At 39.4% G+C, this 12,802-nt stretch overlaps 1 protein-coding gene across 2 annotated transcripts in view; it reads right to left on the bottom strand.

Annotated features, from left to right (window-relative positions):
- Positions 1-3,885, bottom strand: part of PHIP (pleckstrin homology domain interacting protein) — a 56,618-nt gene extending 52,733 nt beyond the window's left edge. For both annotated transcript variants that reach the window (XM_053458557.1, XM_053458559.1), the window contains exons 1-4: positions 3,686-3,885; positions 3,503-3,561; positions 3,336-3,365; positions 2,766-2,825 (exon numbers count right to left, since the gene is read on the bottom strand). In XM_053458557.1, the coding sequence (XP_053314532.1) occupies positions 2,766-2,825; positions 3,336-3,365; positions 3,503-3,561; positions 3,686-3,881 (345 nt within the window). In that variant the 5' untranslated portion in view covers positions 3,882-3,885. The remainder of the gene's footprint in view (positions 1-2,765; positions 2,826-3,335; positions 3,366-3,502; positions 3,562-3,685) is intronic.
- Between the last annotated feature and the right edge of the window lie 8,917 nt (positions 3,886-12,802).

The following is a 12,802-nucleotide window of genomic DNA, read 5'->3' as shown; positions in this document are numbered from 1 at the left end:
TATGGTAGGCTCAGGAAAAGAAACCTAAACATTTCACTTTAATAAATGATTAAATGTATGGGCTACTAAAGAAGCACAATTAACACATTCTTAGATGTGGATCAATCTGTTTTTCATTTAATGTTTTGTGGTTAGAAGCAGCTAAGTGCCATTCTTGGTAATCTTCTTTAGTCTATAATACCAACGATCCCACAGAAGGAAAAATATATATATTCAGCTGTCATATCCGATTGGTGCAGGGTACATATTCCAGGAAATGTGTTTGAGAGCGGCAGGCAGCATGATTCATTGCTTGGTTTGGAAAAACTGGGAACATGTTTAGCAATCATATTCTGACAAATCGAACAGCATAATTCAGAGAAATGCTGTGTAATACAAACCTAAATTAAGTGCTTCTTTGTTTTCAGTAACATTTTCTCATATTCCTACAGTATTGCCTGTGTAATACGGGTAATTCCATTACTAGACATTGTACAAGTCACCTGGCCAGTACAGGGAATGTAAAGTGAACTGGCATCTCCAGAAAGCACGTAAATTGCCTTCTTAAACTGCCAAGTAGACACATCATAATGCCAGCTAGTGGAAAACGATGGGTGGGAAGGAGGCAGTGGTGAAAAATGGAGTTTGTTCAAAAGATGAAGTAACCCCGCGCAGCAAAGCATTATTTAAAATAAAAAATATATTGGCCATTAACAGTCAAAGGAGAATGTGCAGCTTTAATTTTAAGCCCTTAAGTATAATGATTTGTAGGCCTATCTCTAACAGAAATTATAAATATTTGTCTAATGAAGCACACCATTGGTCACTTTTCTTTGTGAACATGGTTGGAATGTTGGAGTATGGTCACCAACTGTATACAGTAAAAAAAAAAATGTAGAACCCCTTTTAAAGAAGAAAAACCTAAATTAATCCAAGAGCTTATAAATTCAGGAAAAAAAGAATTATCTATGTTTTCTGGTTAATGGAACATTCATGTATTGACAGGTTACATAAAATTCTCATGTTGGAGTAACAGATAAGATTAAAATAGAAGTAAAAAGACTGCACATTTTACAGAGAGAACCAGTCACTGCTACAAAACAGCATTATCTCTGAATATCTGTCAAAAATCTAAAGGAATGTTCTCCGTTTATCAACTTTACAGTTACAATTAATTAACATTACAAGCCCTGGACTCTTAATGTGCTGCGTTTCCACAGTCAAGGTATTATATCAGTACTATAGTTACTGATAAGTAATATAAACTCCATGTTTCATTGCTGGAAAAAAATTCTGCTAATCTTTAATGTAAAAAAAATATAAAAAATAAATGTCTTCACTTCTTCTAGGAAAAAATAGACTTAAATATCCTGATTGTCTGGGGATTGCAGGTTTCTACTACTGTTAATAGATATTTATACACACAGGTAAAACTATAACCATATAAAACTCAAAACAAAATGTGTGATGTATCCACTGCATAATAAGGACAAGCAAGTGACCAACATCATAATGGCAAGAAACAGTATTAACCAAATAAGTATTATTCACATAAGATCTAAGTCCCCAGCAAGATAACAGGTGATTTAATATTCATTCAAGCATTTTACAAACCAAAAAAAAAATTCAAGATGTCACAAAACTGTCAAGCATTTAGTGAAAGACACCTCTGGGCTGAAAGGGTTATATATATATATAAAAAAAAAACAAAAAAAAAAAAAAAAACAACAACATTTGACAAGTTTCTAAAAAAGGATCAGACCAGGAAAGGAATTTTAACTACTTTCTATTAGTCAGCCAGATGCATTCCTCAAATGTCCATTATTTAATAATTTTAGCAGCCACCTAAATATCAAACATCACAGAAGCAACGACCCTTAAAATCAAGAATACACCAAAACACCCCAATTAAATTGATTATTGCTGACATTGCATTACAAAAATGCAAATGCATAAAGTAACTATGAAAGCTAAAAGACAAATACATACAGAGATACAAATTAAAATTTGAGTTTGCCAGGAGCCAACATTAGCTGAAAAACCTGCTAACTAGAGACACAACATTAAAAAACGACATAAGGGAATATTTACAAGAAAAAAATACCAATTAAAAAATGATTGCTAAATAACCATGTAATAACCGCAGAACACTGTATTAAAAATATTTATAATGCAAGAAGTAAAACAAATTTTAAAAAATACAATGTTACTATGCAAGTGAAAAGATAACTACGGTACTTACAGGGGGAGACAGAGGATAAAGGACGTTTATAAAAATATTAATAAAAGATAAATAGATGATAGAATGCCCATTTTAGCTGAATGGGCAGCTTGCAGTGATCAGAGCCGCCTGAGGCACAGAGTGTGTGTATGTATGTATGTATGTTTGTGTGCATGTGTATGTGCTTGCAGCAGCGCCCTCTCTCTCCTCCACTCCTCTGCTCTGCTTTCAAGTCCCTCCTCCATTCCTTCTCTGCACAATATCCATGACGTCTCTCTAATTCCACTAGCACATCAAAAATCACATTTCCGACCCTTTTACCTTGTTAAAAACACCTTAATAAAAAAAAATTAAGCTGTCATGCCTTTGTAGAATAATAAACATTCACGTTCCTTTCCCTAAGCCCTTACCCCCCCTTTTTTTTTTTACCGAATTGCTTATTGAGCGGCTTATATACCTCAGTGACATCCACCACAAAAAAAAATGCGGGAAATTCAATTTTATTCCACTGTGTGAAAATATAAGGTAATAAAAAAACTTTTCCTCGGCAGTAAGGAAGACTCACCAAATTTTGGTAAGTCCTGGGATGCTCTTTTCCCGTCCAGTCTACCCTCGTTGGCAACAACTGCAATATAAAGAAATGAACATGGGGGTCTGTTACAAATTACACACCTCCTGGTCAAGTCACATCAAAAAAGTACGGTTATATTTATATTCATTTTTAAATGAAATGCTGGCTGCACGGTTACAGCTCCGGGGACGGGGGGTTGCGCCCTTTTCACGATCTTTCTCTTGTGATTTTTGCCGCGAAGGACGGGGGATCCGACCATGTCACAAGAAGGGGGTGTGATGGTCACGTCAAGATCAAATGCAGCCCCCAATAATCAATAAATGGCCCTCACGCCCCCCCTGCAAAGCACTGCTCCTGCTTGGAAGGGGGAGGAGCGGCACCGCCAGATCCTCGGGATTTTTCCTCTTGCATGCCTTATTAGACGCACGCACAACAAAAGCCGTGTGAGGGGGTGCTGCGGGATTTAGGGGGGCTCCCTACACATTGATGATCGCCCCCCAGCCCCCTTTTCCCCCCACCACGCAGCCATTTCCCCCCACTAGTCTTATTTCACATGCTGCTCACCTCCTTCTTTTCCACTTCTCTGATGAGAACCTGTAAGAGAAAAAGGGGGAGATATCACAGCGTCATGTGTACCCCATTATACGAGCTGAAACATGGGAGGGGGTAGGCAAAACAGCACTGTGGCTAAAATACGGGGGTCCCACCCCCTCCTGTAGGTTATTCCGTACCTGTGCCGCTTGCTGGCAGGGTCCATCTTCTAGGAATCTGGCAATGAGGAAATAGAGCTCTGGAAAGACACAGAAAACACATGATGAGGTCCCGCGTATGTTCTGCTACATACATGTGCGCGTATATATGTTGCATTTTGTTTATTATAGATTGTGGCGGGGGGGCCGGGATGATGCACATACCGGATTTCAGATCGGTGCTGTGCTGGCTGTTAGAGGAGGACATGTTGGGGTAGCTGGGTATCCCCCCTCCTCCCTCTTTTGCTTGCACTGCCTCCTCCTCCCGCAACCGCCGCCGGAGCGGATCCCCGGGCCCTGCCCCTGGAGCTGTCAGGGTCTGGAGCAGGAAGGAGAAAGAGAAGCCTCCGCTCTCCACCATGCAAAACCAGGCGGAGGGAGGAGGAAACAACAAGCCGTAGAGTCGCGCTCTCATCGTATCCTTCCGCCAAGCTTGGAGGAGAGGAGAAAGAAGTCCCCTCTCTCCTAACAAACAATGTGCATAACTTTCATTTTTTTTACCCAGGAAACTCCCTATTTTTTTTAGGTGAGGAAAAACACCGCCAATCTCTTCTTGTTCTTTCTTAACAACCCTAATACAGAAGTAGCTTATTTTGTTTATTTTTCGGCAATACTTAAATCTTACAGTTTTTTGGCTCACACTAATGTTGGAATATTAAGTATATGTAACTCGAGTAAAAAAAAATTAAACTTAATTTTTAGGCCTCAATTTTTTCACTCTGAGTTAAAAGGTTGCTTTTTTAATGTTATCCTATTAATGTACTCCAATACTGCTTATATAATTTGCGTACCTGGCTTTTTACCTCGTAGGAAACTAAAGTATAATATCAAATATATATGTATATATATGTTTCACGGAACCTTCAATCCCAGTTTGCAGATTTTAGCTTTTTTTGCCTTGTGGTATGGTGACGATAATGTCAAGGTATAATGCGACTAAATTCTAAATACAAAAAAGTAACCTAAATAAATGTATCAACCCTAAAAAATATGACCCATAATCAGGTGACATTTACAATTTCCACAAAGTTGCACAGAGTTTATTTATTGTTTATTTTTATTTTTTTAACCCATCTGGCCACCAAAAAGTTTATTTCATCGATTACGGCTTCGGAATCATAGTAATAATTTTTTTATTTGTTGGTCTGCCATGATCTGAAAAGAGAGAAACTGTAAACCAGTGTCAAAAAAGTACATACTCATAAAGTAGCTTTTCATTATAACCCAGGGTAAGATGATCTTTGAAGGTGTTTCCACTTAAACAACCATTAATTGCAATATATATTAAAAAAACAAAAGCCCAACAGCTTTTGTGGCACACAACAAATTACGTGTTCCCTGCATAAATTAGAAATGATGCAAAATGCTATAGAACTGATGATTCTAATGTGTCATTACCTAGCCATTCATTTTAAGTGACACAGAATAAGGTATGGTAATGTAAAAAATGATTTCTATTTATTTTTATAGGTTCATAGACAGCCGTACAATGGATGAACAGAACGCAGCACGCGGTGCATCACATGACACATTTACGGAAATAAATGTTGAGGAGGGTATGCTCAAGTTAATAGTTTGCAGGAATCAAATGTTTGAGGTATGAAATATTATTTCAAAGCTTTGCAACCTGCAGAAGTACACAAATAACTAGTGATGTACTTACCTTCGGTGCTGCCTTGGCTCAAGTATTTTTTGCTAAGTGTTGAGATATGATGTCATATCCCTGCACACGGTCCTCCATAGTGTCAGTGGGCCAGTCAATGATCTCTTTTATCCAGCCCATTGAACAGTAAACCAGCCTCCCTAGACCAAAATATGCCACTGCAAATAACTAGTATAATTTTGTTCAACTATGAGGTGTAAATTCAGCTATGAGGTATACTTTCTGAACCTGGAGTTCAGAGGTGGTCTGACTTCACTATGCATTATAAATGGCCACATCATTAGAGTATGTTCTGTAAGAAGGCCTGGGCTTCCCCTATATAATGTAATGTATAGTTAGCCTTCAGTTTACTGGGAAGGCTTCAGACAAGATTTTAAGGATTCAAGTGGGCTTAAGTTCAGGGTTCTGTGGAGGTCACTTGAGTTCCTCCACACCAAACTCTTTTAACATGATTTGCTTTGTACACAGGGGGTACAGTAATGGTAGAACAGGAAAGGACCTTCCACACTCTGGTATCACAATGTTGGAAGCATACAATTGTCTAAAAAATGAGACGCATGGAGTTTTCTGCAGAGACTTTCACATACTCTCTAAGACTCATTGTAAAGTTGGCATTGTTGTGTCTACTTTGGAGCCCCAAGTGTAAAAGAAAACTCACCTGGAGATAGCTCATAAAACGTAGCGTCATTTTGCAGCTACAGTGCTTCCCCTTTAATAGTGAGGTCTTTCATGTTCGCTAGTCCAATCTTTTTTTAATTTTGGAAAGTCTCTCATTAAAGATTTTCAGGTAGCTCCATCGCTCTAAATCAGTCCATGTATTAGTGTGTGAACATGAATCTCTGTGTATAAGTATAGATGAGTATGTATGTCTATCTATAAGTGAATGTGAGCATAAATGTCTATGCATAATTGTGAATCTGTATGTGAAAACATTTGTATGTACGGGTATGAATTTGTAAGTGTTTGTGTGTTAGCATAGATGGGTGAGCATAGACGTCCATGTGTAAGCTTGTCTGAGCTTATATGTGTAAGTGGTGTGAGATGGATTATGTGTTAGTGTGACTGTATAACTGTGTTATGAATGTTTGTGTTGTGTATGTGTGTGAGCATGAATGTGTATATATAAGTGGTATGAGAGGGACTGTGTGTGTTGGAATGAGTGTGTACATGTGTGTTAGTGAGTATGAGCAAGTGTATGTGGGGACATGCTTTAAGATTTTCCTTCATTGGCCCTAACCTAAACTCTGATTTCAATAATTAAGAGTTTTGGCCCAATATTTTTGTCCGTATAGTGGTGCGCAAAGAAAGGTCCACAAAGACATGGTTGGATGAGTTTGGTGTGGAAGAACTTGACTGGCCCACACAAAGCACTGGCCTCAATCCCATTGAACACCTTTGGGATAAACTGGAGTGGAGATTTTGAACCAGGTCTTCTCGTCCAACATTGGTGTCTGGCCTCACAAATGCTCTACTGGATGAATTGGCAAAAAAATCCCACAGAAACACTCCAAAATCTTGTCAAAAGGCCTCCCAGAAGAGTGGAAGCTGTCGTAGCTGCAAAGGGGGACCAACTACATATTAATGTCTATTTTTCTTTTTAATGCAAAGTCCCTGTTAGTAGTAGGATGGCACTGATAAGCTGCTCGGTGGGCAAAGGTTGCACTCACACACTGGGGGCAAAGGTGGCACTGTGGGACATGTTGCTTGGGGCAGTTGGAGGCCCCTGGGGCAATTTTTTCTAGTGCTTTCTAGTTAGGCCCATGCTGTGAAATCATTTTTGCCCACTCTTCTTAGTAGAATTGTTTTAATAGAAGGGTTTTCCAGCATGAACAGCTTTTTTTAAGGTCACGTCACAGCATCTCAGTCGAAGTCAGGACTTTTACTAGGCTACTCCAAAAGTGGGTTCTTTTAAGCTATTGAGAAGTGGACTTGCTTGTGTGTTTGGGATCATTGCCCTGCTACATAACCCAATTGCGCTTGAGCTTTAGGTCACAAACCGATGGACTGACTTTCTCCTTCAGAATTAATGGTATCAGAAATTATGGCAAGTCGCCAAGGTCCTGAAGCAGCAGAGCAGCCCCAGACCATGCAAGACAGGTTCTATTTAATTGATGTTTAGATTCAGCAGGGCTGACAGTAATCATACTTGTGTGTGTGTCTAGTGAAATTTAACCCAATTATCAATTAAATTCAGTTAATTGGTTGATTGAGTAACTAAGGGGACTCACACATAGCCAGTTAGGGTTGGATGGCTTTTTTTTTTTTTACTTATGTACATGAAATCATCAACTGCATTTTGTGTTTACTCAGGTTATCTTTGTTTAATTAAAATTTGTCAGATGATCTGAAACAAATATGCAAAAACAGAAAAAAATAAATTCACAGAACTGTATATTATGCTATGACTAGGAATTTCACATGTTTGATCTAGTCAGATAAGCTGCCTAATGACAGCCTTTAGCTGGCAAAGAGTTTGTAAAACACATTCAGAGGTGAGATGGGATGGCATTTTTAAGAATACATTTTCCCATTCTGCTTATATAAAATGGTGATTTTTTTTTTATAACTCAACTACAAATTGTAATTTGTTGCTTTTCCTGTGGGATCAATAGTTTTAGACATACCTAAAAGGGACAGCAGACTTGTTAATGTACCCGAGGGGGTGCAGGTCCCAGTAATAATTAGTGATCACCTGTTTGACCACCTCCTTCGCTTGTACCTCCTCTCAGAGTCTGGAGTATCCTCCCAGTCAGGGCTACTCTCAGTCTAGCTAATGTGCACCCTAGCTTAGCTAACGAAGCCCTGCAACCAGGGCCGGACTTAGGGTTGTGTGACCTGTATGGCAGCAGGGGCGCCTACCCGGGACTTAAATTAAAACATAGGTTTTTTTTTTGTTTTTTTTTTTTTAAACTTTAACATCCTTCATGTTAAATAAAGTTAAAAAAAAACGATGCTTTAATTTAAGTCCCAGGCAGGGGCGCCAAGCGGTTGCTCATGAAGTTGACATCATGTTCCGGCGCTCAACATGAAATGCCGGCAGAGCAGGAAGAGGGATGCCTCCCGCTCCCAACGCAGGACTCTGGCAACAAGGTAAGTGAGGATAATGAGAAGTAGGGAGAAGGAGTAGATAGTCATAAGGGGTGGGGGGTAGTCAGAAGGGGCAGAAGGGGGGAGATAGTGAGAAGGGGCAGAAGGGGGGAGATAGTGAGAAGGGGCAGAAGGGGGGAGATAGTGCGAAGGGGCAGAAGGGGGGAGATAGTGCGAAGGGGCAGAAGGGGGGAGATAGTGCGAAGGGGCAGAAGGGGGGAGATAGTGAGAAGGGGCAGAGGGGTGGAGATAGTGAGAAGGGGCAGAGGGGGGGTAGTGAGAAGGGGGCGCCAGAGGAGTAGTCCGCACAGGGTGCCAGAACGCTTAAGGCCCGCTCTGCCTGCAACCACCAAGTATAAATAATGAACTATTTTTAGAAATGTGTAATCACTAAAGTTTGCATCTGTCACAGGATGTAGTCTGCATTCTTACACGTTCATTTTACATTTAATATTTTCTACCTGAAAGTTACTTTGCTAACTGCTTCATGGGTTATTTGATAATGTTGGTTGAATGATAGATATCACAGACTGGATCTGTTATTTCCACATCCTGATGACTTATTCTGTTAGAATTGAAAAACAAGTCCTGTAAATGTGACAGCATACATAAAAAAAGCCATGTGCTCTCTACCTTTGTCATGTGTTGCCATCATTTAATCTGGCGATCATCCATGTACGAGTCATTTGAATTGGGAACACGTTATTAACCCCTTAAGGACCAGGCTGTGTTTTACCTTTTGTACCATTGGGACCGAGGCTGTTTTAACACTTTTGCGGTGTTCGTGTTTAGATGTAATTTTCTCTTCACTCATTTAGTGAACCCACACAAATTATATGTTGTTTTTTTCAGGACAAGAAGGGCTTTCTTTAGATACCATTGTTTTAATCATATTATCTAATTTCCCATAAAAAAAATAATAAAATATGATAAAAAATGTTAAAAAAAACACATTTTCTGACTTTTACCCCAAAAATCTTTTACTCATCCAAAAAAGCTAATGAAAAAACCTACTAAATATATTCTACTATTTGTCCTGAGTTTAGAAATACCCAATGTTTTTATGGTTTTTTGCTTTTTTATGCACGTTATGGAGCATTAAGTACAAGTAGCGTTTTGCTATTTCAAAACCATTTTTTCCAAATCTGGTAATTCTTCCCCCCATGTGCCATTTCGGGGATTTTTGAAGCCGGCCAATGCAATTTACCCCAATTTTCCCCCCCTATTTTGGTCAGTCTGTGCCTATGCCCTATCTTTGAGCCTGGCCACTACAATTTACCTCATAAAACCATATATTTTTGAAAACTAGACACCCCAAGGTACTTAAAATGGTATTTAACCCTTTCCATGCATCAGATTCTACCACCAGCCTTTGCCACACTTTGTGGTAGTATTTTTTTTTTTTTTCACACAAATTGTACTTTAGGTGTCAATTTATAGCTCTAGGTATACGTCACTATCAAACAACACCCTAATATGTGTTCAGGAACATCTCCCGAGTTCAGTCATACCCCACATGTATGGGTTTGTCTGGTGTTTGCCCTATCTTTGAGCCCGGCCACTCCAATTTACCCCATCAAACCATTCATTTTTTTAAATTAGACACCCCTTGGGTATTTGAAATGTTTTTTTTTTTAAATTTTCCATGTCAGGATTTTTGGGAAGATACAGCGCTAATTTTAGCACTTGCTCATAATAATAAACTTTATTTTTTTATTTTATTTATTTTACTCTTTTTGGACTTTTTTTGCATTTTGCTGGAACTGGATAGTTCCTCTAAAGCATAATAATTTTTAAATGTTACCATGTTTTTTTTAAGCTTCTTCTTTTTTTCCTTTTTTTTTTTTTTTTTTTTTTAATATTTTACTAATCACATAGTGATTAGAAAGCTGGGCTCCATTGACTTGTATGGTTGAATGCAGTACCTGTATTCAACCTGCAAGTGGAGCCAGAGTTCTCTAGAGGGTCTGGAGACCGTCTAGCCAACTTTTAAAACTTTACTATTTTTTTTCCCGGGCCGCCGCCATCTTGCGGATGGCGAAGACAGCGTGCAGCTGCGGCTGTGACCGATCTCCGGAGCGGTCACAGCCCACCCAGAGGTAAGTGTTTGGTGTCGCTGGATGCCTCCTGATCGAGGCATTCCAGCGACACCATTGACGTTTAGGAGGTGATCGTTGATCGCCTCCTAAACGCTTTTAAAACGGGCGTCCGCCGCCATACAATGTATGGCAGCTGTTGACACCCCGGGGAGGGGCCAGACATGGCCCATCATGCCGATCTCGGTGTTGCTGAATGCCTCGACATCGAGGCATTACAGCAACACCGTTTAAGCTTAGAAAGTGATCGTTGATCACTTTTTAAGCTTGTTTAAGTCTCATGACGTGTCAGGCACGTCATAGGTCGTTAAGTGACCGTTTTGCATGACGTGCCTGACCCGGCAATGGACGTTAAGGGGTTAACCCCTTGAGCACTGGGGTTTTTTAATACCTCAATTAAAGGCTTTTTTGCCATGTGTCGGTTCAACCATTATTCATCTTTCCTGTGAATAGTGTACCCATGTAAACTATATTGTTTTTCAAGGAGAAATGGAGCTTTCTTTTGCAACCATTGTTAAATGATTAGCCAAAAATTTAGTATAAGTAATTTAGTAAAAAAGAAAAGACAATAAATGAAAAATGTGTTGGTTTTTTTGTTAAATTGACAGGAAATACCCTCAAAGTTTAACAAATCAGGTATCCTGATTTTTTAAATACTTCAATTATATAGAATTTCCATACTTTTCAAGCAGTAATAGGAAACATATTAGAAGGTGTAAATTATGTACTGTTAAACTGTTGACAGTTAGTATGCTGGGTTTGCATAGGTTATGTGTTACAGAATGGAAATCCACCCAAACTTGGTCACTGAAATACCCACCATGCATAAGGTTTTTTTGGATTTCTTTTCGGACATTATAGGTTACAAACTGGAACTTGACAGTAAATCGGGTCAGGGTGTTTTGCTAGGCATATGCTATATATCAAGCAGCTTAGAACTCCCCCAGGACAACATGCATAGTTGGTGCCAAAATGTTTAGGGACACTTTACAGCACATCTTGAAAATGTACCACACCCACTGCCCCAAAGCTCCACCCACTCTGTCTAACCCACATAATTAGCATTTATTATGGCGCAGATTATATTACAGTGTTCCCACCAATACCATACATCCTTGGTATGCGGTAGATACATTTGCAGTGCAGCATCTATTTCTGGCAGGTGAATTTTATTACCTTTACAGAGGTTATATTGGGGAACGTAAATAAATAAATAACAGGGAAATGAATGTTATTATTTCCCCAAACACAGTCATTTATTCACATTTTTATGCTTGTGGGGCTAGAGCAAGTGTTTTTCATGAGCTTAATGGGATATTAGGGACAATGGGACAGTAACCTATAATCCCCATTATGCAAGTGCAGGAGTTATAGCATACCCTTCATCAGTATACAGTTACAGACATAGATATGATACATTCAGCTCATAGTGCGCGTAAGCACATAGTGAGCCTGACCTATGTTATACTGCACAAATCCTATTAGTATATAGTGATCCAGACGCTGATGGTTGTACTACATAACGCCCATTATTATATTTTGAGCCAGACAATGGCAGTGGTACAGCATAACTCCCATCACTATATCTTGAGCCTCAAGGTGGTATAGCTTAATTCCCATCAATATATACTGAGCTTGAAAGTGGTACACCACAACTCCCATCATTACATAGGGATCCAGACACACCATTCTTGGTACACCATTACATCCATCGTTAAACAGTAAGCCAGTTACTGAGTATAACTCCCAGCAATATATATTGAGCCTGACAGTGGTACGCCACAACTCCCATCAGTATATAGTGATCCAGACACAGACAGTGAGACAGCATGACTCCTATCATTACATAGCTAGACACAGACCGTGATACAGTATAACGTCTATCATTATAGAGTGAGCCAGATGCCTACTGTGGTATAATATAACTTCTATCATTAAATATGTAAGCCAGACATTGATGGTGGTACACCATAACTCCAATCACTATGTACTGAGCCAGACACAGGCTGTGGTACAGTATAACTCCTATCATTATTTAGCAAACTACACTAAGACGATTGTACAGCATAACTCCTATCACTAAATACTGAGCCAGGCACTGATCATGGTACACCATAACGCCCATCACTATATGCTGAGCCAGACATTGACACACCATAACTCCCATCACTGTATACTGAGCCAGACTCATAATTTGATGGTACAGTATAACTCCTCTCATGATATAGCCGGCCAGACACAGATGGTGGTACAGCATAACTCCCATTGCTATTTACTAAGTCAGGGATTGATGGTGGTACACCATAATTCCCATTACTATATACTGCACCAGACAGAGATGGTCGTACAGGATAACTCCTATCATTATATAGCAAGCCAGACACAGACTGTGGTACACTATAACACCCATCACTTTCACTCACTCTTATTAACGCT

This window comes from Spea bombifrons, chromosome 3, assembly GCF_027358695.1.
Source record: "Spea bombifrons isolate aSpeBom1 chromosome 3, aSpeBom1.2.pri, whole genome shotgun sequence".
NCBI lineage: Eukaryota > Metazoa > Chordata > Amphibia > Anura > Pelobatidae > Spea > Spea bombifrons.
The sequence above is the reverse complement of the archived record's forward strand: the minus strand, read 5'-3'. Positions and strand labels throughout refer to the sequence as shown.